The following is a 27,690-nucleotide window of genomic DNA, read 5'->3' as shown; positions in this document are numbered from 1 at the left end:
TTAATGGAATATCTACATAGGCGTACAGAGGCACATTATCAGCAACCATCACTCCTGTGTTCCAACAGCACGTTGTGTTAGCTAATCCAAGTTTATCATTTTAAAAGGCTAATTGATCATTAGAAAATATTTTTTGCAATTATGTTAGCACAGCAGAAATCTGTTGTCCTGATTAAAGAAGCAATAAAACTGGCCTTCTTTAGACTAGTTGAGTATCTGGAGCATCAGCATTTGTGGGTTCGATTACAGGCTCAAAATGGCCAGAAACAAAGGACTTTCTTCTGAAACTCGTCAGGCTATTCTTGTTCTGAGAAGTTAAGGCTATTCCATGTGAGAAATTGCCAAGAAACTGAAGATCTCGTACAACGCTGTATACTACTCCATTCAACTGTCTCTAACCAGAATAGAAAGAGGAGTGGGAGGCCTCGGTGCACAACTGAGCGAGAGGACAAGTACATTAGAATGTCTAGTTTGAGAAGCAGACGCCTCACAAGTCGTCAACTGGCAGCTTCATTAAATAGTGCCTGCAAAACACCAGCCTCGACGTCAACAGTGAAGAGGCGACTCCCGGATTCTGGCCTTCTAGGCAGAGTTGCAAAGGAAAAGCCATATCTCAGACTAGCCAATAAAAATAAAAGATTAAGATGGGCAAAAGAACACAGACACTGGACAGAGGAAGATTGGAAAAAGGTGTTATGGACAAACAAATCTAAGTTTGAGGTGTTCGGATCACAAAGAAGATCTTTCATGAGATGCAGAAAAAATGAAAAGATGCTGTAGGAGTGTTTGACGCCATCTGTCAAGCATGGTGGAGGCAATGTGATGGTCTAGGGGTGGTAAAGTGGGAGATTTGTACAGGGTAAAAAGGATCTTGAAGAAGGAAGGCTACGCCATGCCATACCCTGTCGACGGCGCTTAATTGGATCCAATTTCCTCCTACAACAGGACAATGACCCAAAGCACGGCTCCAAACTATGCAACAACTATTTAGGGAAGAAGCAGTCAGCTGGTATTCTGTCTAAAATGGAGTGGCCGGCACAGTCACCGGATCTCAACCCTATTGAGCTGTTGTGGGAGCAGCTTGTCCATAGCAGCTTGTCCGTAAGAAGTGCCCATCAAGCCAATCCAACTTGTGGGAGGTGGGGTGAAATTGACAACTAGAATGCCAAAGCTCTGCAAGGCTGTAATTGCTGCCAATGGAGGATTCTTTGATGAAAGCAAAGTTTGATGGACACAATTATGATTTCAATTAAAAATCATTATTTATAACCTTGTCAACGTCTTGAATATATTTCGTATTCATTTTGCAACTCTTTTCATGTATGTTTTCATGGAAAACAAGGACATTTCTAAGTGACCCCAAACTTTTGAACGGTAGTGTAGATAAACAGCATACAAAGAGCATACTAGACACTGACCCATTTCCTGAACTGAGTCAAGTCAAGAGGACAATAGCACTGTGACAATATCCATCAATATTGATCATGGCAGGAATAAATTATAGTTTTGGAATCAAATAAAACAATCCGTTTTAAAGATCTTTGGCTTTATTGAAAGCAGTAAAAAGATATGACACCAACTGAATGAATTACTGCAATATTTAAAGTGGAACTGACAGTGTTTTATCAACATGAAATCGTATTAGAATCTGTTCATATAAACCCCCAGGAAGAACGAGCACTTACATATGGTCATTTTCATAAATTCATATAATGTTTGGGAATGTAAACATTCTATAGCAGTATACAGTGGAAAAAACTGCCATGCGTTTGGATAATAAATAGACACTGCAAGAAAATAACAAAAACATCTGTCTCGTCCAGGACCGGAGTCTACACAGACCGGTGCACCATAGCCAACCAGAGCTACAGTAGGCCTATATGCAAATAAGCCATTTGCCACACGGGCCTGCCATCATTCACTTTGAACTGGACTGTGTGTTTACAGGCAAGGCAATAGCAAAAGCGCGACATTAGATCACTAGAACGCATTTTCCAAAAGCCACTTGAATGTATTTCCGCTAATATGCGAAGACCACGGGAGTCCTCTTACATTTGGGAACTTCAGTCCGATTGATCAAGCAACCATGACGAGGTAGGCTGTCTCTCCCTCCGTTGCCGATGCACATCAACAACGACGACATCAACTAAAGCTAGCCAGAGCGAGATAAGCTAAACTCTAACGAGGGAACATTAGATGAACCCTTTCAAACTTTAAACTTGTTGGCCATCAGAATTGCACTGAAACGATAGGGAATAGCCTGCTCGTCCTTCTGCATCTTGCCTGCCAATGCATGTTTCTCCCAACCTATGTTTTGACAAGCGAATGGGAACTTGCCTGCCTACCCGCCCATTTGATCAATGCCAAATACATTTGATTGACAACTAAGAGATATGCTAATTGTGGATAACAGTCGTTCAAGTTCAGCATAGCTAGCTTGCAAAGCGATTCACATTTCTTGCTAGCTAACCTAATGACACCTGCATCTTTAAGTGTACTGTAGCCACTGAAAAAAGATACGAGGGGAAAAAGTCAGTCACTCACCCACTCCTCCAATGGCATCACATCCTCGCAGCAGCTAGTTAGCTGGCTAGATAACGACCCAAACTGGCAATTGTTTTATTAGAAAAAATATGGACCTTTTTAATGTCCACTTTTGTACATAGGATGCTGTATGTAGCATTTTAACATATTAAAACAAAGCAGAGATACTTAATATTTGTTCGAACTTTAGTGCTATGCATGCAGATGTACATAATACACTACACAGTATATAGAAAAGTATGGATACCCCTTCAAATGAATGGATTTGGTTATTTCAGCCACAGCCGTTGCTGACAGGTGTATAAAATTCAGCACACAGCCATGCAGTCTCCATAGAGAAACATTGGCAGTAGAATGGCCTTACTGAAGAGCTCAGTGACTTTCAACATGGCACCGTCATAGGATGCCACCTTTCCAACAAGTTAGTTTGTCAAATTTCTGCCCTTCAAGAGCTACCACAATTAACTAAGTGCTGTTATTGTGAAGTGGAAACGTCTAGGAGCAACAACGGTTCAGCCGCAAAGTGGTAGGCCACACAAGCTCACAGAACGGGACCGCCGAGTGCTGAAGCGAATAGCTCGTAAAAATCGTCTGTCCTCGGTTGTTCCAAACTGTCCTCGAGTTCCAAACTGCCTCTGGAAGCATCGTTGGCACAAGAACTGTTCGTTGGGAGCTTCATGAAATGGGTTTCCATAGCCGAACAGCCACACACAAGCCTAAAATCACCATGTGCGATGCCAAGCGTCAGCTGGAGTGGTGTAAAGCTCGCAGCCACTCTGTAGCAGTGGAAACGCGTTGTCAGAAGTGATGAATCACGCTTCACCATCTGGCAGTCTGACGGACGAACCTGCCCGAATGCATAGTGCCAACTGTAAAGTTTGGTGGCGGTTTTTCATGGTTCGCGCTAGGCCCCTTAGTTCCAGTGAACGGGAAATCTTAACACTACAGCATACAATGACATTCTAGACGATTCTGTGCTTCCAACTTTGTGGCAACAGTTTGGGGAAGGCCCTTTCCTGTTTCAGCATGACAATGCCCCCGTGTACAAAGCGAGCTCGATACAGAAAAGGTTTGTCTAGATGGGTGTGGAGGAACTTGACTGGCCTGCACAGAGCCCTGACTTCAACCCCATCGAACACCTTTGGGATGAATTGGAACGCCGACTGCGAGCCAGGTCTAATCGCCAGACATCCATTCCCAACCTCATTCGTGCTCTTGTGGCTGAATGGAAGCAAATCGCCGTAGCAATGTTCCAACATCTAGTGGAAAGTCTTCCCAGAAGAGTAGAGGCTGTTATAGCAACAAAGTGGGGACCAACTCCTTATTCATGCCCATGATTTTGGAATGAGATGTTTGACGACAAGCAGGTGTCCACATACTTTTAGTCATGTCGTGTATGCTGCGACCCTTATCAAAAAGTATTTGATAACTCCAAATAACAAAAATGTAGCTATAGATTTGTTGTAACATTTAAACTTAAAACACGTTTTTCATTGTTTTTGCACTGCACCAGTGCTGTTGAATGCAGCATTGCTGTATGGTGGACTCAAAATGTATTGTAGTTGAGTAGCCGGCCTAGGCTACTGCTCAAATGTTGCTGCAATATGCCTACATTTCCTTTGCATGGTGTGTTGTTACAGGTTTTGTTTTTTAGTTGTTCGTTGTCAAGCTTTAAAAACTGAAGCCAGACTGCAACGTTTTAGTAGCCTAGCTAGGATTGTGGCGTGTGTCTGTACACTGTCCCTCCGCTGAGAGCTGTAAGGACAAACGAAAGCAGCGCGATTGAACTTAATTCACCGACGCGAGCGCGTCAGGCTGTGATTTCACGAAGCCGATGACTCAACTGTTGACTCATTTACAGTAAACTGACTCGTGTGTCCTTTTTGACCCGCGGGCCTTGTGTTTGACACGTCCACTAGCCTATTAGCCACGTTATGACTGACTTGGGTCATTGCCCTTGCTAGTTTGGTTGTGTTGACATTCCCAGCCTTATTTACAGTTGTCCATTTTTTTAATTTTTATATTGAGTCATTGAAACTGAAACAGTGCATCCTGAATGGATGGAGGCAGCAAACAATGTACCTGGATTGTAAACTGTCATGGTCAAAACATGTTGATGCAACAGTAGCTAAGATGGGGAGAAGTCTGTCCATAATAAAGCACTGCTCTGCCTTCTTAACAACACTATCAACTAGGCAGGTCCTACAGCCCTGGTTTGGTCGCAACTGGACTACTGTCGAGTCATGTGGTCACAAAGAGGGACTGAAGAAAATTACAATTGGCTCAGAACAGGGCAGCACGGGTGGCCCTTAAATGTACACGGAGAGCTAACATTAATAATATGCATGTCAATCTCTCATGGCTCAAAGCAGAAGAGAGATTGACTTCATCACTACTTATTTTTTGTACGAAGTATTGACAAGCTGAATGTACAGCACTGTCTGTTTTAAACTACTAGCACACAGCTCAGACACCCATTCATACCCCACAAGACCAGTCAGCAGAGGTCTCTTCACAATCCCCAAGTCCAGAACAGACCATTGAAGGTGCACAGTACGACAAAGAGCCATGACTACATGGAACTCTATTCCACATCAGGTAGCTGATGCAAGTAGTAGAATCAGATTTTAAAAAAACAGATACAAATACAGCTTATAGAACAGCAGGGACTGTGAAGCAACACAAACATAGGCACAGACACACGAATACACATAACACACAGACATTCACATGGATTTTGTATTGTAGATATGCCTTGGCAAGAGCTAATGGGAATCCTTAATAAATACAAATACGAAATACAAAGACCAGTCCAGCCGTTATTTACAACCAAGAAATGTATTGGTGAATAATATGAATCATGCATTGAACTGCATCCATCTATTCTACCAACAATGCCTTAGTGTACATCATGGAATGTTGAGTCAAATAGAACGTATTTTTAAAACCTCTTATGCAGTTGGTTTTGTAACATAAACTGGGAATTTGATATTTTTTACTGATGTTAAGATTGTCTGTTTTTTTTTCATATCTGCAAAGTAGTTTAAATGCTGTCAGTTCCAATTTAATATACTAATGTTCTCTGAGATTCGATGTGGCGAGTTATGATCTAGTCATTGAAAGTAGTGATTGTTTAACTTAAAGACCAGAGTGGCCCTTAATTTCTTTTCATATTTTTATTTAACTAGGCAAGTCAGTTTAGAACAAATTCTTATTTACAATGACAGCCTAGGAACAGTGGGTTTCAGTTGTGGGTTAACTGCCTTGTTCAATCTAGCAACCTTTCGGTTACTGGCCCAACGCTCTAACCACTAGGCTACCTGCCACCCTTAAAGGCATAGTTCAACCAGAATTTTTGTTTCGGTCAAATTCTTCTTAGCCAAATTGAAATTCTCTGATAGTTCCATCAAGCCGCCAGTGAATTTGTTCACAGCTGATAATCAATCCACGTCTGAGGGCCCAATGGAATACAATATAATTCATTACAACTTTATTGTTCATATTACAGCAAACAACAGATGTGGCTGTGAAACTACATGAGGAAACGGTTCCAGTTTTGAGTAACACACTTCCAGTGACTATTTCACAAATATGCAGGTTAAAAAAATCCCTGCAAACTCCACCAATTGTCGAACATAGATTTGTGTTTTTAAAATTATTTTTTATCTTGCAATGAAGCTTTGTAAACATCGGTACCATGGATTACATTCATTTTTTTTGTACAATGCTAATCATGCTAACTCCTGGCTGTGGAAAAGTAAACAATGGATTACTGTGGATGCTGCCACTACTGGCATCGAGGCAACTCAAGGTAAGAGGAATTTGACCCAAACAAAGTTTGGCTAAACAATCCCTTCAACAGAGAACATAGGCCACAGTCAAATGAAGTGCAGAGCATAATGCATTGTGTTGCTGATAAAAGCTCGGAAATTGAAGGGTGACTCGAACAAAAAAAACAAGATAGATGAAGGTGTCAACCAAGGCTCAAGGACAAAGCATCTGTCTCTATCAGAAAGAGGAGGAAGGGAAGCGCTACTAAGGTACACTATATTATATTTTGGTAGATAGAAGGTGCTCTTTGGTAAAAGGTGTAAATTGGTCATCAAAAAGAAAGGAGGACCAAGGCACTCTTCATATAATTCATTACAATGCCTTTATTAGTATGGCATGTTCAATAGAAACAAAGTTGTTTAAAAAAGACGCGTTTCGGCTGCAAAAAGTGTATACTTTAGGTTATTGTCCTGCTAACAGGTGAATTTGTCTCCCAGTGTTTGTTGGAAAGCAGGCTGAACCAGGTTTTCCTCTAGGATTTTGCAAATGCTTAGCTCTATTCCATTTCTTTTTATCCCCAAAAACTCCCTAGTCCTTGTCGATGACAAGCATACCCATAACATTATGCAGCCTCCACCATGCTTGAAAATATGGAGAGTGGTACGCTGTGATGTATTTTGTTGGATTTTCCTGAAACATAACACTTTTTATTCAGGACATAAAGTACATTTCTTTGCCACATTTTTTGCAGTTTTACTTTAGTACCTTACTGCAAACGGGATGCAGGCTTCCTTCTTTCTACTCTGTAATTTAGTTTAGTATTGTGGAGGAACTACAATGTTGATCCAGCCTCAGTTTTTGTCATTCAACTCTGTAACTGTTTTAAAATCACTGTCACCTCATGGTGAAATCCCTGAGCGGTTTTCTTCCTTTCCGGCAACTGAGTTAGAAAGGACGCCTGTATCTTCATAGTGACTGGGTGTATTGATAAACCATCCAATGTGTAATTAATAACTTCACCATGCTCAAAGGGATATTCATTGTCTACTTTTTTTTTACCCATCTATCAATAGGTGCCCGTCTTTGCAAGGCATTGGAAAATCTCCCTGGTCTTTGTGGTTGAATCCGTGTTTGAAATTCACTGCTCGACTGAGGGACATTTCATATAATTGTATGGGTGGGTTACAGAGATGAGGTAGTCATGAAAGAATGGTATTAATGATCACTATTATTGCACACAGGGTGAGTCCATGCTACTGATTATGTGACTTGTTAAAGCTAATGTTCTCTCCTGAACTTAATTAGGCGTGTAATAACAAATGGGTAGATTACTTATTGACTCAAGACGTTTCAGCTTTTCATTTGTCATTTATTTGTAAACATTTCTAAAAACATAATTCCACTTTGACGTTATGGGGTACTGTGTGCAGGCCAGTGACGCACAATCTCAATTTAATAAATGTTAAATGCTGTAACACGACAATATGGAAAAAGACAAGGGGTGTGAATAGAGTTGTGGCGGTCACGAAATTTCGTCAGCCGGTGATTGTCAGGCAAATAACTGTCAGTCTCACGGTAATTGACCATCAATTAACATAAACACCTTTAGCGTCTCCTGTCTTTCACACATGTACACTTGAAAAAGTCTAATTAATCCATGTAATAGAGCCTACGCCTTCCCAATAAAGCCTTTCTTTATTTTAGACAGGTCTAAAGGAGCATGATATGAAAAAAATGTAGTCTATTTCAGAAGAACAGAATATCATACTCTGAGTTGTCCTTATGTTACGTTATGTCCTCATCTGGCTATGCCAAATGGCTGTGGGCTACACTAGTTCATTTAGCAAACAAGATTTGCTTAGAATAACCATGGAATTATTTTATATGATTTTATATTATGAAGAATACAATTGAACAAAGTTGAATTAAATAGAAAGGACATTTTCGCCAAACGATTTGAGGGAGTGCGCACATACGGTTATTCTGTGTTGGGCGATTAACAAAGAAACAGGTACCCCTATATCCTTAGTTTAGAGTTTAGAGTAATGTAACTTTAGTTGTTCTACAAACATTGGGCCATATGTTTTGATTTTTAATACATTCTAAGGCTGCATGATGTGACTAAAGATGATTTGAAAAATTTTGCTTGAAAGGCATGAGCTCCGCTTTGTTTTTTGCGCAGGCTGTCCACTTCATCAGTCTCTCATTCACAATTTGACTTGCACATGCTAATGCCACGAATTTTCCGGCGGCATCCCCTTTCCCGGCAGCATCCCCAATTGCGAGGTGCATATCGATGATATTGGAAGAACTCTTCAAGTTGACTTTTCATCAGCCGATGAGTAGGAATAACGGAACAGCAAAAGCTCTAGCCTATGTCAATCTAGTATGCCTCGTAGTCCAAAAGTTGGCCTATTCTATGCGAGAAATATACATTCCAAACATAAGCTGTGTTCAAATACTCATACTAAGTGCTCTAACCGTACTATTTGTGACGTAAATGGAGTATATAAACTATAGAAACGTCCCTTTTTCAGGACCCTGTCTTTCAAAGATAAATCGTAAAAATCCAAATAACTTCGCAGATCTTCATTTGAAAGGGTTATAAAAACACTGTTTCCCATGCTTGTTCAATGAACCATAAACAATGAATGAACATGCACCTGTGGAACGGTCGTCAAGACACTAACAGCTTACAGACGGTAGGCAAATAAGGTCACAGTTATGAAAACTTAGGACACTAAAGAGGCCTTTCTACTGACTCTGAAAAACAGCAAACGAAAGATGCCCAGGTTCCCTGTTCATCTGCGTGAACGTGCCTTAGGCATGCTGCAAGGAGGCATGAGGACTGAAGATGTGGCCAGGGCAATAAATGACAATGTCTGTACTGTGAGACGCCGAAATACAGCGCTACAGGGAGACAGGATGAACAACTGATCGTCCTCGGAGTGGCAGACCACATGTAACAACACCTGCACAGGATCAGTACATCCGAACATCACACCTGCAGGACAGGTACAGGATGGCAACAACAACTGCCCGAGTAACACCAGGAACGCACAATCCCTCCATCAGTGCTCAGACTGTCCACAATAGGCTGAGAGAGGCTGGACTGAGGGCTTGTAGGCCTGTTGTAAGGCAGGTCTTCACCGGAAACATCATTGCCTATGGGCACAAACCCACCATCACAGGACCAGACAGGACTGACAAAAAGTGCTCTTCACTGACGAGTCGCGGTTTTGTCTCACCAGAGGTTATGGTCGGATTCACATTTATTGTTGAAGGAATGAGCGTTACACTGAGGCCTGTACTCTGGAGCGGGATCGATTTGGAGGTGGAGGGTCCGTCATGGTCTGTGGCAGTGTGTCACAGCATCATTGGACTGAGCTTGTTGTCATCGATGTGCCTCAACCTCCAGCATGACAATGCCATACTGCTCGTTCTGTCCGTGATATCCTGGAAGACAGGAATGTCAGTGTTCTGCCATGGCCAGCAAAGAACCCGGATCTCAATCTCGTTGAGGGAACTTGCTGGTGCCTTGGTGGAAGAGTGGGGTAACATCTCACAGCAAGAACGGTGCAGTCTCGTGCAGTCCATGAGGAGGAGATGCACTGCAGTTCTTAATTCAGCTGGTGGCCACACCAGATACTGACTGTTACTTTTGATTTTGACCCCCCCACCTTGTTCAGGGACACATTATTCAATTTCTGTTAGTCACATATCTGTGGAACTTGTTCAGTTTATGTCTCAGTTGTTGAATTTTGTTATGTTCATGTAACAGTATAGCTTCCCTCCCTCTCCTCGCCCCTACCTGGGCTCAAACCAGGGACCCTCTGCACACATCAACAACTGACACCCACGAAGCATTGTTACCCATCGCACCACAAAAGCCGCTGCCTTTGCAGAGCAAGGGGAACAACTACTTTAAGGTCTCAGAGCGAGTGATTGAATTGCTATTTGCGCACCCCACCGCTAACTAGCTAGCATACACATATTTACACATGTTAAGTTTGATGAAAATAAACGCAGTTGACAGTGAGAGGATGTTTCTTTTTTTGCTGAGTTTAGTATGCCAAAAGTTCCCGGATGTCGTACTACATTCGCCAAAATACAAAGTATACAAGCAGGAGACACTATTTCCGTGCTTTTAGGGCCCATAATGCAATTCTTCAGAAAATGGGCGTGGCTTCACATCATTTTCATATTTGAGGAAAATGGCGGAAAATATGCAGCAGAAATCCAACGAGAGCCAGAACAAATTGATTGCATTAACTAAATATGACAACTATTAAGAAAATGTTGAGCAATGTAATCACTTTTCAAATAAGTTACGCTATCCTTACGAACCACATACCGGTACATACTGCTGTAATGAATGCTATGTTAGTTAGCTAACGTTACTAGTACATCAATCTTGCCAGTATATTAACTATGTGCTATCTAACTAACTACCCAACGTTTATTGACTTGATAATTCCCGTCATTCTTATCTTAGCTAAGTGGTATAGTCGTCTTGCGTTCCCAAGTCTGATTGTACCAGAGCGCAGCGTAACTGATGACTTTATGAGTGCTCAACACCCGTTGAATATGGCCGGTGTCAGTAAACTTTGGCAAAAAGGCGTAATTAAATTGTTGCCAGTAGCACAGTTAGTCACCAACCCTCTGGAATACATGAAAACTGCCTAACCAGCTCTGCTAGGGCAAGTAAAATGGTCAGATAAGGTGTTCTCTCATTTGTGTCTTGAAGTAGCTAACAAGCTAGCTGCTTGACTGCAGCTGTAAAGTCAGAACGCTGGAATCACACCTTCTCCTCGGCCCGAGCGTCCAGTGTGCGCTCCGAGTGCGAAACAATCTGTTAACGCTCTGAATTTACGAACGCCCAGAGCACGCTCTGGTACTCCAGATTGAATTTAAGAACACACCCGAAGTCGTAAAATGTCTAGCTAGTCATTTATTTTACTAACAACCTAGCAAGAGGTTGCATAGCAACAGCATCAATTTATGAAAAGCTAGTACACTCAACTGAAAGGACACCGTTTGTTTACAGTATACTAAAATGAACTAATAGTATGTAGTATATACTCATTAAGTATGTAGTATACAGTATGTTCGTGTGGGTATTCGAACACAGCCATAGTCTGGGACAGTTGTGGGATGCGATAGATTTCAAATGAATACAACCACTAGCATAAAAAAAAACGTTTTTAAGCAATGTGGCTGACGCAACAGATCAGAACGTTTATCTTAAAGTGTTGAGAAACTATTAGGCTATTTCTTCACATTATAAGTGCAGAAATGTGCACATGGGAGTAGGCTATAAGTGCCAATGTTCCATTAGCGGAAAATACCATTATCAAAAGTGACCGCAAATGTGATTATGCATGTAATGCTTTTATTATAACGGTGCATTTTTATGGTGAAATTATTTCACCCAAACTTGAAACTCACGCACTGCTTATGTATCCCAGTTAGGCTTTACACCCCAAGCGGATTAACGTGCTTAATTTTAAGAAGTTATTTGGCCACTTTAGTTGTGAGACAAACCTTATCAAAACATATAGGCCTATGGGCTGGGCTAGGCTACATGAGGTGTACGACTATGATTCAAAAAAGTTTAGGGGGGAAAAGAGCATTGTTTCTTGCCTTACACTGGGCATCATTCACAAGTGATAATATAAAATTCACAAGTCGTAGGCTAATATTGTCACCCATCAGACTATTCTTGATTTAATCTTGTCTTTAAATATACTAAATAGTATATGTGTGAAATTTGTTTTGATTTAGAATGGACCATTATCATGCACCTGTTTCGAAACAGGGCCAGGGGGGAAAAATACATGTCATCTATGCTCTTAAATAGCGAATGGAGGACGCTTTTCCCGTGGTTTATTTTCATGCCAGCCAGGAAGGCTAAACTCCCGTTGTAAAGATAAGCAATGTGCTTAATATATGGAAAGTTGGGGAATAAATATAGTAGGCCTAGCCTATAGAAAGCTGATGGGATCCTTCTATTTTTAATAGAGGCCATCACTATGTTTTCTTGCTCAATTGCAGAGCCTATAGAAATGGTGCGCAACATGAGCTCATGGGCTCTCATGAAGTGTTTGATTAGATTTTCGATGACATTTACATTGATGTCAGACTGATTAAAGGGACATTAAAGTGCTGAGTACCAGGCAGTTAGCACGTTTGGCAGGCTACTAATGACCATCAGAGTAGCATCAGAGCTTGGAGAAGCCTAATTACAGTGACTAAACGGTCACGTGGAATTTGACCGCCTTCATGACTCGTGATTGCCAGGGTGGCGGTAATACGGTCACCGCAACAGCCCTAGGTGTGAATACTTTCTGAAGGCACTGTATGTTAATTCATCACACATCTGTTTGCAGGAAGAACATCTTGTATTTAGCATCCACCTTTTAATTTACCCCCTTCATCATTGTGTGAACAAAAAGCGAATTAAAATGTAATTCTCTCCCGAGTCCTCTGTGCCGATGGTTTTCTTTATCACAGGGATACAATCGCTGTGATGGAGTTGAATCTATTGGCACTAACATCACCCCATAAAGTGGCTCCACAACATACATGAAGACAAACCCTTTGGGAGTCTGTGGAAACAGGGACACTGAGTGTGTGATTCTGGAACATGAGACAAAAATAGAAAAATGAATTGAATATGTATGTACACTATTGTGTAACCGATGTGAAATGGCTGGCTAGGTAGCGGTGGTGCGCGCTAGCAGCCTTTCAGTCGGTGACGTCACTTGCTCTAAGACTTATAGTAGTGGTTCCCCTTGCTCCGCACGGGCCGCGGCTTTTGTGGAGCGACGGGTAACGATGCTTCGTGGGTGACTGTTGTTGATGTGTGCAGAGGGTCCCTGGTTCGCGCCCGGGTCGGGGAGAGGGGACGTACTAAAGTTATACTGTTACAATTGCAAGCTAAATGCACTAAATGCGCCTTTGCATAATGCAGATACTGCTTTCGAGGGCCATTTCACTCTTTTATTAAAGTTTTGTCAGATGTTTTCAGATCTCAAAAGTAGACATGTTGCCGTAGGTCGTGTAGACGCAGCAACTGTTTATGCCTCAATCCCAAATGATTAGAAAAGATTAGCGCCGTCTAACTTCTTGGTTTATTTCTATTTTCTATTCATTTGTGGTGGAGGAATATGACTGGATCTACATAACCGGTGTCATGGGATGTGGTTTCATCTTGACATTAGACTACTTTCGAGTTCTAATAATGTCTAAAACGTTGTCCCTTTAAATGTAGGTAGACTGTATATTACACCATATGACTCTGATTTAGCTACCGTGTTCTCATCTTGTTCAGCATCTGGCTAACTGAAATGTGTCTCTCTTTTAGAACTGTGATGTCTTATGGGAGGACTTCCATCAGAAGCTGGTTGATTCCTCGCTTATCACACTGGACACGTACCTGCAACAGTTCCCCGACCTCAAGGTACAGTGTACTGCATAAAAACAGCTTAGCTTTGGCTCTGTCGTCATGGAAACGAATAGCAGTCCTTGGCTACACGAGTTGACTCTTGCCTTTAACCAACTCAATCAAATTGATAAATGTTGAAACACTAGCTATGTTTTTGTCATTTATTTATCCAATATTGTTTATAGTACAGCACTATTTGTAATAAATTAGCTATTTGGTGAGAAGTTTGACTAGGTTAATCTCTTCCTGCATATTCGTAATATGCTCACGGTCTCAAAGACCTGGAGAGATTTCAGGCTTTTGTCCCTGTGGCTCAGGGTGCATCCCAAATGGCACCCTATTCCCTATGTAGTGCACTCCTTTTGACCAGGGCCCAATGGTCTGTGGTCAGAAGTAGTGCACTACAAAGGGAATATGGTGCCATTTGGGACGCAGACTCAGACAGGTCGACACCTTTATGCTTGGAACTTTTGCTTAGGGGAAGGACTTTGTGTACTACTGTATTGTATTAAAGGCCGGTCCGTGTGGTAATTATTCACCATCAGATCCGTGTGGCGAAAAGAAGCAGAAAGCTAATTGACTACGATAGTGCACGGCACCACCTCGAGACCATTCAGGCGGTGGTCAATAGAAGTGATCGGAAGGTCTCCAAGGTAAGTCCTATGCAGTAATACAACAATGTGCGATTCTGTCCGCCTTTACCGTTGTGGTGAAGAATGATTGAGAAACGCAACCCTTTTACGAAAACGAAAATACCTCATATGCTATAATAGTTCACCTTTCCATTAGTTTTGTGATGTAAACCCAACAATCAGACTAGAGCCGTTTAACAACAACCTAGTCTCCAACCATAATTGAAAGTGGGTGTTCGTTGACCTACTGTACGTCATGTTATGTAATTCTTATGGCAGTCTTCTAAGAGCATCATGACAGTACACAACAGGTAAAGTACTGTGTATCAAGTGTAAAAGAGGATCCTTGTGCAAAGCAGTTCATCTTCAAGGTGCTGGTTATGGCAGGAAAGAGATGTTAACATTTCCCCCCTCGTTATGTATTTCTCTCTTCAGGCAGAGGATGAGTTGAAAAAAGCCCAGAAGGTGTTTGATGAGCTCAATGTTGATCTGCAGGACGAGCTACCAACTCTCTGGGACAGGTAAACTGAAATCAACACCTGAGTCACATTCACTAGGCGCCAAATGGAAGGAAATGGGCCAATATGGAGAGGGGCCTACCTGATTTGTCCAATAAGAAACGCTGTTTTTATATTCCGTTGCAAAATGTTTTGGTACGTTGTGCACTAATTAATACGACCCTAATTAAAACGCTCATAGATAAACCAACGTTGTGGTCTTTACGCTGTAGCTCCTCTTCCCATGGTCAATTACAAATCAAAACTAATGGTTTCGGGAACTGTAAAAAAAATATATATATATATATATACTACAGTACTATTATGCAGTGTTATTTTTGTATTGTTATTGTTCTACTCTAGGTGCTTTAATATACAAATCCTTTAAATTCATGAATGAAAATGTGTTAATCATTTTAGATCCATCCCAAATGGAACCCTATTCAGTGCGTAGTGCACTACATGTGGGCCCTGGTCAAAGTAGTGCATATGGTGCCTTTTGGGACGCAGCCCAAGATTTCTTCTATGGTTCTTAGGTGACTCACAGTCGAGATGTGACTCTAGATGCCTTTATTTCTCTCTGTCAGTCTCTAGGGATCTTTTGATGAGGTCAATGTATATCCATGAGTCATCAAGTCTCCATAGATATGCCTAGACCAGGAGATTATTCCCAGAAAATGCACTAGTTTAAAACTGTTGATATGATCAGTATTGTAGCCAAGGTATTAGCTTGTGTCTGTGTTTGTCTGTCTATCGTACGTTCTTTTAGAATAGTATATTATACTGATGTACTTTTCCTGTGTGTGAATGACAGTCATGATGGACATCTCATGATGAAATGTGAATGGAAACAATGAATTGTGGCCTTACAGCTATAGAAAGCCCTAAATATGAGTATTTCCTAGATTGCGAGATTCAGTCTAAGCACCACCATTAGGATGAAAAAATAGAATTCAACACAGCATAATAATATTATCATGGTGCGTTCAGACTTAGGGGCCTGGCAGAATGGCCTGACAGAATCCCAATAATAAAATCAGATTTCCTTTCAGTCGATCTCTGTTTCTGTCAGATAGAGGGACATGCAGTTAAACTAGTGGTGAGATAAGGTGTTAGGGAATTTGATCTGTTCTGGGGGAGAGATAATGTCCATTTTGTTTTGTGTGTGCAGGTGTCCTCAAAATGTTCATATAACATGTTGTTTTCCCTCCTTATCAATGAGGTAGCCAGTCTCACACAGAAGGCTAAGCAGGATAGCCTTGTGAGTAGGGAAACGCCTAACCAGATGGTGACTAGCTAGGTTGCCAAATGGAGCCAACTGCTATTGTGCAATGAATTGGACTGTTAATATAACTGTCTATTTAACGAAAGAGACCTGTCTTCCAAAATCTCTCTAGAAGTTAAGAGGTATTTGCCATATCCAGATTTAAGACAGGCCAATAAAAATAACTACATGTGTAGTGGATCTGGTGTAGCGGTCTAAGCTCCCGATTGCGGACCACATATGTTCCCTATAGACAGAGGTTCCAGACCCATTTCGGCCACCCTCTCTATGTAACCGATGTGAAATGGCTATCTAGTTAGCGGTGGTGCACGCTAATAGCCTTTCAATCGGTGACGTCACTTGCTCTGAGACCTTGAAGTAGTGGTTCCCCTTGCTCTTTTGTGGAGCGATGGGTAACGATGCTTCGTGGGTGACTGTTGTTGATGTGTGCAGAGGGTCCCTGGTTCGCGCCCGGGTCGGGGCGAGGGGACGGACTAAAGTTAAACTGTTACATCTACATTTCCCGCTGTACTGACAAAAATCCTTTAAAAAATATACATAAGGAGGACCATATTCTAAATATACGAAAGCTGTGGGATTGGATTTCCTTAAGTGAAAATCTTTGGGGAAACATTCTAGATGTTTTTGAACATTGAATGCCTGGAGATTGGAGTAGTGATTAACATCGAGCATTCTGATTTAATTCAGGCAATGACTGTACAACTGGTTACTATAATCTGTTTTTGCCATTAGGATGGTCACATGCTGCCTCTTATGTAATTGACAGGTTCACATTGTTAGGTGTGACTGTCTAGCATTATCAAAGCACATACAGTATACTGTACCTTAATCAAGTGCTTTTAGTTGATTCTGATTGTTCTTAAGTTAAAGATGTTTGCGTATCTGGACTCTAGATCAAGGATCTCAATGGTTAACAATAAGTTGAAGACCTTAATTGAAGTGCAATTACTCTACTGAAGATTACTCATTATTCATGAATGAACTTCATTAAAGTTTCAAATAATTATTTTCCCTCATCAATCTACACAGAATGCCCCATATTGACAAAGCGGGAAAAAAAATGATTTGAGTCCAACTGTGGTAAATTCAATTGATTGGACATGATTTGTAAAGTCACACACCTGTCTATAAAAGGTCCCAGGTTTGAAAGTGCATGTCAGAGCAAAAACCAAGGCATGAGGTCGAAGGAATTGTCTGTAGAGCTCTGAGACAGGATTGTGTCGAGGCACAGATCTGGGAAAGGGTTCCAACACATTTCTGCAGCATTGAAGCTCCAAGAACACAGTGGCCTCCATCATTCTTAAATAGAGGAACTTTGGAACCACCAAGACTCTTCCTAGAGCTGGACGCCTCTGCCAAACTGAGCAATCCAACCTGACAGAGCTTGAGTGGATCTGCAGAGAAGAATGAGAGAAACTCCCCTAATACAGGTTTGCCAAGCTTAGAGCTATAATCGCTGCCAAAGGTGCTTCAACAAAGTACTAAGTAAAGGGTCTGAATACTGTGATATTTAATTTTTTTAAATTTTAGAAATTGGCAAAAAAATCTACAATCCTGTTTTTACCTTGTCATTATGGGGTATTGTGTGTAGAGATGAGGAAAAAATATATTTAATACATTTTAGAATAAGGTTGAAATGTAACAAAATGTAGAAAATGTGAAAGGCTTCTGAATACTTTCCGAATGCACTGTAGCAACTAAATGTGCTGCGGGTGTGCGTCGCAGTGGCAGACTTACCATTAGGCAACTCAGCCATTTTCCTAGGGCCTCACGTCATCAGGGGGCCTCGTGAACTTGGCATAATTTAATTTAATAATAGATACAGTAATAGAAAGAGCTAAGACTTTCTATTTCCCTCTACAATGCTTACAAGCTGCGCAGGACACGTTAGAAGGGAGTGTGACAAAACCGCAATTGAAAATAATGCATATCTTTTATTCTACACACACAATTATTACCTGACGGTCTATCCAATACCTTTTCTGATGCATTTCACACACTTTTGGAAGCAAATAAAAATGGTTACACCTTTCCCATATTCAAGTAATTTAAAATATTTTCTTATTAGCCTTATGAACATAGAAACTTGGTTGCAGTTTGTATCTGTGCTAGAATGGTTAAAAATCTAAAATCGGATCACATTTTAAGAGTCACACGCGCCGAAAACAGTGAAATGCTTACTTATAAGCCCCTAACCAACAATGCAGTTTAAAAAATATGAATAAGAAATAAACCAGATAGTGTAACGATACTCTAAATCCTCCTCCTCCTCAGACGAGGAGAGGAGAGAGGGATCTGAAGACCAATATGCAGCGAGGTATGATGACATGATTTATTGATTTAAACAAGACACGACATAGACAGAAAACGAACTATACTTGAATAACTACAAAACAACAAACGACGTAGACGCACCTGAACATAAGAACTTACGTATAACGAAGAACGCATGAAAACAGGAACAGACTACATAAACCGAACAAACAAAACCGAAACAGTCCCATGTGGCGTAACATCACACAGACACAGGAGACATTCACCCACAAACAAACAGTGTGAAAACACCTACCTTAATATGGCTCTCAATCAGAGGAAATGAAAACCACCTGCCTCTAATTGAGAGCCATATCAGGTCACCCTTAAACCAACATAGAAACAGAACACATAGACTGCCCACCCAAACTCACGTCCTGACCAGCTAACACATACACAAACTAACAGAAAACAGGTCAGGAACGTGACAGATAGAATGTATGTAGAAATGATAATGGACCTATCGTATTCAAAAATAACTGCCTTTCTGCTGGCCCACAAATTGCTTTCAACAACAACAAAAAATGGTTTGTCCCTCCGTTGAAATGATGTGGTGATGTAAAGACCTTTACTAGTGAAGGGCATTTTAATTATTTTCAAAGAGCCAGTTCCGAACAGCTCTTCTTTCAGTAGCCATGATTTTGTTAAACAGTCATGGGGGCCTACAAATCACAAAGTCCGCCCCTGTGTATGTGTGTTGCCATCTTGAGCAGCAGCAAGCAGCACACTGGCTGCTCACTGGAGAGGAATGCTTGAAGCCGTGGTTACCTAATCTGTCCAATGAGAGGCATCCTCTCTCTACAATGCCCTCTAGCACTGCTCTACTCATGGGTGGGAATTGCCGTGCTTTTATTTGTAGCGCTATCATTATAATGACAGTCATCCTTGTGTTAAAACATCTGCTTCAACAGCTGAGCTACAGTATGTGTTCAGGATATGTGTCAGAATCAGTTCAACCCCTGTATGTGTTTGTGCGTGTGAATGAATGAATGACCACAGGTCTCCTGCCTGCTTCATTGCAAACTGACACGAGTTGAGCAGTGCTAGAGGGCATTGCAGAGAGAGGATCCTCACAAGGACAACACAATGTTTGCTGTACACTTTGGTTGACCTTTTTCTGAAATTGGCACTTATTGCTTATGTGTTCAGATGAAAGATGTGCTCGGAGTTCACCTAAATCGCAGCAACAGATCGCAATTTAAAATACATATCTGACATTTTGCATACTGGTTGGTAAACACTGTATCAATCAATCATGTATTTTGTAAAGCCCTTTTTACATCAGCAGTTGTCACAAAGTGCTTCACAGATACCCAGCCTCAAATCCCAAAGAGCACAGTGGCCAGGAAACTCCCTAGAAGGCAATAACCATGTGTAGGGACTGTAGTTAAACAGCGTTTTGTATCTCTGACCACCAGTTTGATATGGTTTTATTTTTTTGAAAAGTATATTGTTATGGGAACTGTTCATTCGAATGTATGGAATTCTTTAGTCTAACAGCGTTATTAGCCTTACAGCTGAGGCTGTCAATTCATAAATGACTTCCATAATTTAAGAGCTCTGTTAGGGCCTTAAATTAAGATGTTTGTTGTTGAAAAAACTTCACCATGGTAACAGATGTGTTTTCCCCCTTTTCTAGCCGAGTTGGTTTTTACGTGAACACATTCAAGAACGTGACGAACCTGGAGGCCAAATTCCATCGGGAAATCTCTGTGGTAAGTAACAAAAATAGAAACTCTCAAGGCTATTTGCTTTATGTGGTGGGTGGTGCTTTTGAAGGTTGGGTCTCTTTCTTCTGACATTGCATCAACACAAGGGATAAAGTACAGTTCAGTATGATGATATACCATGAGGTTTACCATGGGTGTCTCTGAATGTTCATCTACAGTCTGCTTAGTGTAGCCAAACATATATACAGTGGCAAGAAAAAGAAAATGAACCCTTTGGAATTACCTGGATTTCTGCATAAATTGGTCATAATATTTGATCTGATCTTCATCTAAGTCACAACAATAGACTAACACAGTGTACTTAAACTAATAACACACAAATTAGTTTATTTTTCTTGTCTATATTGAATACATCATTTAAACATTCACAGTGTAGGTTGGGGAAAGTATGTGAACCCCTAGGCTAATGACTTCTCCAAAAGCTAATTGGAGTCAGGAGTCAGCTAACCTGGAGTCCAATCAATGAGATGAGATTGGAGATGTTGGTTAGAGCTGCCTTGCCGTATAAAAAACACTCACAAAATTAGATGTTGCTATTCGCAAGAAGCATTGCCTGATGTGAACCATGCCTCGAACAAAAGAGATCTTAGAAGACCTAAGATTAAGATTTGTTGATTTGCATAAAGCGGGAAAAGGTTACAAAAGTATCTCTAAAGGCCTTGATGTTCATCAGTCCACGGTAAGACAAATTGTCTATAAATGGAGAAAGTTCAGCACTGTTGCTACTCTCCCTAGGAGTGGCCATCCTTCAAAGATGACTGCAAGAGCACACAGCGCAGAATGCTCAATGAGGTTAAGAAGAATCCTAGAGTGTCAGCTAAAGACTTACAGAAATGTCTGGAACATGCTAACATCTCTGTTGACGAGTCTACGATACATAAAACACAAAACAAGAATGGTGTTCATGGGAGGACACCACGGAAGAAGCCACTGCTGTCCAAAAAAACATTGCTGCATGTCTGAAGTTCGCAAAAGAGCACCTGGATGTTCCACAGCGCCACTGGCAAAATATTCTATGGACAGATTAAACTAAAGTTGTGGTGTTTGGAAGGAACACACAACACTATGTGTGGAGAAAAAAAGGCACAGCACACCAACATCAAAACCTCATCCCAACTGTAAACTATGGAGGAGGGAGCGTCATGGTTTGGGGCTGCTTTGCTGACTCAGGGCCTGGACAGCTTGCTATCATCGACAGAAAAATAATTCCCAAGTTTATCAAGACATTTTGCAGGAGAATGTATGGCTATCTGTCCGCCAATTGAAGCTCAACAGAAGTTAGGTGATGCAACAGGACAACAACCTATTTGACAGATGTAAATCAACAACAGAATGGCTTGAATAGAAGAAAATGAGCCTTCTGGAGTGGCCCAGTCAGTCCTGACCTCAACCCGATTGAGATGCTTTTGCATAACCTCGACATCCCAAGAATATTGTGGAACTGAAACAGTTTTGTAAAGAGGAATGGTCCAAAATTCCTCCTGACCGTTGTGCAGGTCTGATCCGCAACTACGGAAAACGTTTGTTTGAGGTTATTGCTGCCAGAGGGTCAACCTGTTATTAAATCCATGGGTTCACATACTTTTTCCAACCTGCACTGTGAATGTTTACACAGTGTGATCAATAAATAGATGAAAAATTATTATTGTTTGTCTGTTATTAGTTTAAGCAGACTGTGTTTGTCTATTTTTGTGACTTAGATGAATATCAGATAAAATTGTATGACCAATTTATGCAGACATCCAGGTAATTCTAAAGGGTTCACATACTTTTTCTTCCCACTATTCTTTTGAAGTTCATTTTATACAGAAGAGAGCTGGGAGACAGAGGGAACATAGTGTGTGTAACCTTTATTTAACTAGGCAAGTCAGTTAGGAACAAATTCTTATTTACAATGACGGCCTACCGGGGAACAGTGGGTTAACTGCCTTGATCAGAACGACACATTTTTACCTCGTCAGCTCAGGGATTCGACCCAGCAACCTTTCGTTTACTGGCCCAACGCTCTAACCACTAGGTTACCTGCCGCCTCAGGCAGGATTAGATCCCACGCAGACAGGAGATTGCATACATTCTCAGTGAGGCAGCCCTAACCGCTTGACCAACCTCAAGCACCAGACAGTGAAGATGAGCAAGTAACTGTAATTCTTGTTTTCCAAAACAATCATCACCGCTCTTTACTTCTATAGCCTAATTGTGGGCTTACATCATATCACATTAGCCTTGATCATATAGCCTATTTTTTTGTTCTGATATCTTTCCACCATTCACTAAGACATACACCAAATTACTAATTCAACAATTTATTAAAATGGAAATGGACAAATAGCTGATTCAAGGAGCATGAAAATTACAGCTCACGATGTGGAATTGAAAATGTCAATACACAAGACGTTTAGATGTGTCTCCTTGAGCAGCATACATTTTTTTATCAAATGTAGAAATATTTACCTAGAAATAAAGGGTTTACCTTAAGGTTTTGCTGCACTTAACACTTGTAATTAGAACATGAAAATCCTTTCACTTCAAATATGGGCTGAAAACCTAGCATTATAGCTTCCATTATTTGCTCCTCCAGTTTCGGTAATAACACCTCTCTATTTCACCTCTCTTCCTGTCAGTGATCAAGAGTGAAACATTATAATTTAGGCCTTCCTCTTTCCTTCAGAAATGCTAGTCAGTCATAATTTGTTTGTTTGTGTGTGGGAAATATCAGAGGTAAAGGCAAGCCTGTGAACCAGAACTTCTCAGCTCTCTTTTTCTCTTTTTTTCTTCTCTTTTTTCACCATTGAAATATTGAATTCTGAACATAGTCATAGAGCTTCAGAAGACCAATGTGAACATGTTACTAAGGCAAGTCAGGGGAATGCCACGAGAGTGACAGAAACTGCTAACGCTATTTTCGTTAACCTTTTGATAAATCACCTGAAATAAACATGCCAGTACTGTGTTGGACTGAATGTACAACTCTGTGTCCTCTGATGAATACTGGTTCAGGGTTCCACAGCCATATCAAATCAACTCAAAGTGTATTTGTCACGTGCGCCGAATACAACAGGTGTAGACCTTACAGTCAAATGCTTACTTACAGGCTCTAACCAATAGTGCAAAAAAGGTATTAGGTGAACAATAGGTAAGTAAAGAAATACAAACAACAGTAAAAAGACTGTTGGCCCTATTGAGGTAGTATGTACATGAATGTATAGTTAAAATGACTGCATATATGATAAACAGAGAGTAGCAGCAGCGTAAAAGAGGGGTTGGGGGATTACACAATGCAAATAGTCCAGGTAGCCATTTGATTACCTGTTCAGGAGTCTTATGGCTTGGGGGTAAAAACTGTTGAGAAGCCTTTTTGTCCTAGACTTGGCACTCCAGTACCGCTTGCCATGCGGTAGTAGAGAGAACAGTCTATGACTGGGGTGGCTGGGGTCTTTGACAATTTCCAGGGCCTTCCTCTGACACCGCCTGGTGTAGAGGTCCTGGATGGCAGGCAGCTTTGCCCCAGGGATGTACTGGGCCGTACGCACTACCCTCTGTAGTACCTTGTGGTCGAAGGCCGAGCAATTGCCGTACCAGGCAGTGATGCAACCGGTCAGGATGCTCTCGATGTTGCAGCTGTAGAACCTTTTGAGGATCTCAGGACCCATGCCAAAAAAATGTAATTTCCTGAGGGGGATTAAGCTTTGTCGTGCCCTCTTCACGACTGTCTTGGTGTGTTTGGACCATTCTAGTTTGTTGTTGATGTGGACACCAAGGAACTTGAAGCTCTCAACCTGCTCCACTACAGCCCCGTGGATGAGAATGGGGGTGTGCTCGGTCCTCCTTTTCCTGTAGTTCACAATCATCTCCTTAGTCTTGGTTACGTTGAGGTATAGGTTGTTATTCTGGCACCACCCGGCCAGGTCTCTGACCTTCTCCCTATGGGCTGTCTCGTCGTTGTCGGTGATCAGGCCTACCACTGTTGTGTCGGCTGCAAACTTAATGATGGTGTTGGAGTCGTGCCTGGCCATGCAGTCGTGGTTGAACAGGGAGTACAGGAGGGGATTGAGCACGCACCCCTGGGGAGCTCCAGTGTTGAGGATCAGCGTGGCAAATGTGTTGCTACCTACCCTCACCACCTGGGGGTGGCCCGTCAGGAAGTCCAGGATCCAGTTGCAGAGGGAGGCGTTTAGTCCCAGGATCCTTAGCTCAGTGTTGGTGTTGAACGCTGAGCTGTAGTCAATGAACAGCATTCTCACATACGTGTTCCTTTTGTCCAGGTGGGAAAAGGCAGTGTGGAGTGCAATAGAGATTGCATCATCTGTGGATCTGAATGCAACTTGGAGTGGGTCTAGGGTTTCTGGGATAATGGTGTTGATATGAGCCATTACCAACCTTTCAAAGCACTTCATGGCTACGGACGTGAGTGCTACAGGTCTGTAGTCATTTAGGCAGGTTGCCTTTGTGTTCTTGGGCACAGGGACTATGGTGGTCTGCTTGAAACATGTTGGTATTACAAACCCAATCTGTGTTTGGCTCAATGCTATTTCAACTCCGTTAATGTAGTGCACTGAGGAAAATGCTCATCAATTATGATGTTTTAAATTCATGAGTTACATTTTTATTTCACTTCCTGAAATAACTTTAGGCCAGCACATGATTCGCTCACACTTACCCACTTATTATCCTGTGTTCAAAGGTACTGCATTTCCAACTAGCAGGGACAGCACTGTTATGTCACATTGTAATTTTCTTACTGAGGTCTAGGGAAAGGACTACAGTAACTGCCATATATTAGACCTATTCAGCAGTATTACTGGTGAATATCAAGGTCTTTGTGTTATTAAGGTGTATCAAGGGACTTGGCTGCATTTGGCCAATATTAATCTTACACTACTCATTTGAGCTGTTGTTTTTAGCATTATTCTTTGTAGGCAATGGAAATGTAATATGAGTTCTGTTGTGTCCCAAATTGTACCCTATTCTCTATAGCACAGGTGTCAAACTCATTCCACGGGGGGCCGAGTGTCTGCGGGTTTTCGCTCCTCCCTTGTACTTGATTGATGAATTAACATCACTAATTAGTTAGGAACTCCCCACACTTGGTTGTCTAGGGCTTTATTGAAAGGAAAAACCAAAAACCTGCAGACACTAGGCCCTCCGTGGAATGAGTTTGACACCCCTGCCCTATAGCCTCTCGCAATTCCTATCCTCACTACTCACTAACCTCACTACACCCATGGTGTGTGTGTGTGTGTGTCCTGACATCTTTCTCTCGAAGTTCAACATTTGCGGTGACAGACATCCATTTTAGCTGCTTCTGGTTCGAGACTGCCCTCTGCAGGGAAAAGTATCAATTGTGCCTCATTAATTCATTTTTCGTTTACTTCAAGGTTTGAGTCAATTTAACCTAAAGTCGCAGATGTAAAATAAACGCTTTTGATTGCCTTTCTTTCTTTCTAATCCTTCTGTACCGGTCAACCAATCCAGTAAATGTGGAGTTAAGATAGAGTGTCGCCTTGTAAGAATGCATTTGGTACGCACCGACCCGCTAAAGGTAGGGTCAATTCAATTGAAAGGCAGTTCATTCAGGAAGAGAACTGAAATTACAATTCAATAGTATTTTTTTATGTCATCTGAATAAACTGAAAAGTAGGAGCTATTTATTTCAAAGGTTTTTCAATTTCTGAATTTTACATTTAAATCACTTCCTGAATTGACTACCTTCAATTGGAATTGACCACAACCCTGATTTATTTGTATTTACACAACACAACATTAGGTGAAAATATATGTATTATTATTTATTTATAATCAGCTATAATGGGGCGGTCAGTTTGGACCGGGAACACAGAATTAATTAACATGAAACGAACATAACAGGAGGGTTAGACAGATCAACATTTACAAGGTCACAGGGCCAGACGGATTACCAGGACGTGTACTCAGAGCATGCGCTGACCAACTGGCAAGTGTACTCACTGATATTTTCAACCTGTCCCAGACTAAGTCTGTAATACCTACATGTTTCAAGCAGACCACCATAGTCCCTGTGCCCAAGAATGCCAAGGTAACATGTCTAAAAACCTACCGACCCGTAGCACTAACGTCTGTCGCCATGAAGTGCTTTGAAAGGCTGGTCATGGCTCACATCAACACCATCATCCCAGAAACCTTAGACCCACTCCAATTCGCATAACACCCCAACAGATCCACAGATGATGCAATCTCTATGGCACGCCACACTGCCCTTTCCCACATGGACAAAAATAACACTTATGTGAGAATGCTGTTCATTGACTACAGCTCAGCATTCAACACCATCGTGCCATCAAAGCTCATCACTAAGCTAAGGAACCTGGGAATAAACGCTTCCCTCTGCAACTGGATCCTGGTCTTCCTGATAGGCTGACCCTGGGTGGTAAGGGTAGGCAACAACACATCTGCCACGCTGATCTTCAACACCGGAGCCCCTCAGGGGTGCGTACTTAGTCCCCTCCTGTACACCCGGTTCACCCACAACTGCATGGCCAAGCACGACTCCAACACCATCATTTAGTTTGCCGACAACACAGCGGTGGTTGGCCTGATCACCGACAACGATGAGACAGCCTATAGGGAGGAGGTCAGAGACTTGGCAGTGTGGTGCCAGGACAACAACCTCTCCCTCAATGTGATCAAGACACAGGGAATGATCGTGGACCATTCTCATTGACGGGGCTGTTGTGGAGCAGGTCGAGAGCTTCAAGTTCCTTGGTGTCCACACCACCAACAAACTAGCATGGTCCAAACACACCAAGATGGTCGTGAAGAGGGCACGACAACTCCTATTCCCCCTCAGGAGACTGAAAAGATTTGACATGGGGCCTCAGATCCTCAAAAGGTTCTACAGCTGCACCATCAAGAGCATCCTGACCGGTTCAATCACCACCTGGTATGGCAACTGCTCGGCATCCGAACACAAGGTACTACAGAGGGTAGTACATACATCCCAGTACATCACTGGGGCCAAGCTTCCTGCCATCCAGGACCTCTATACCAGGCGGTGGCAGAGGAAGGCCCCCAAAAAATTCAAAGACTCCTGCCACCATAGTCATAGATTGTTCTCTCATGGCAAGCGGTACCGGTGCGCAAAAACATAGGTCCAAAAGGCTCCTTTACAGATTTTACCCCCAAGCCATAAGACTGCTGAACAGTTAATCAAATGGCTACCTGGGACTATTTGTATTGACCCCCCCCCCCCCCTACTCCCTGTTTATTGTCTGTGCATAGTCACTTTACCCCTACCTACATGTACATATTACCGTAATTACCTCGACTTACCTGTACCCCTTCACATTGACTCGGTACCGGTACCCCTGTATATAGCCTCATTATAGGTTTTATTTTATGTTGTAAATATTTTCTTAACTCTTATTTTTCTTAACTGCATTGTTGGTTAAGGGCTTTTAAGTAAGCATTTCCCGGTACCTTTTTGTGTTCGTTGCAT

General features: G+C 41.8%; 1 protein-coding gene across 4 annotated transcripts in view; it reads left to right on the top strand.

Annotated features, from left to right (window-relative positions):
* The window catches only part of amph (amphiphysin), a 146,771-nt gene that overhangs the window by 67,246 nt on the left and 51,835 nt on the right, over nucleotides 1–27,690 (top strand). For all 4 annotated transcript variants that reach the window (XM_055867596.1, XM_055867595.1, XM_055867594.1 and 1 more), the window contains exons 5-8: nucleotides 13,682–13,777; nucleotides 14,308–14,415; nucleotides 14,830–14,915; nucleotides 20,129–20,204. In XM_055867596.1, coding sequence (XP_055723571.1) covers nucleotides 13,682–13,777; nucleotides 14,308–14,415; nucleotides 14,830–14,915; nucleotides 20,129–20,204 — 366 coding nt within the window. The remainder of the gene's footprint in view (nucleotides 1–13,681; nucleotides 13,778–14,307; nucleotides 14,416–14,829; nucleotides 14,916–20,128; nucleotides 20,205–27,690) is intronic.

Source organism: Salvelinus fontinalis, chromosome 17 (assembly GCF_029448725.1).
Source record: "Salvelinus fontinalis isolate EN_2023a chromosome 17, ASM2944872v1, whole genome shotgun sequence".
NCBI lineage: Eukaryota > Metazoa > Chordata > Actinopteri > Salmoniformes > Salmonidae > Salvelinus > Salvelinus fontinalis.
Note: the sequence above shows the minus strand (reverse complement) of the source record. Positions and strands in the feature narration are given on the sequence as shown.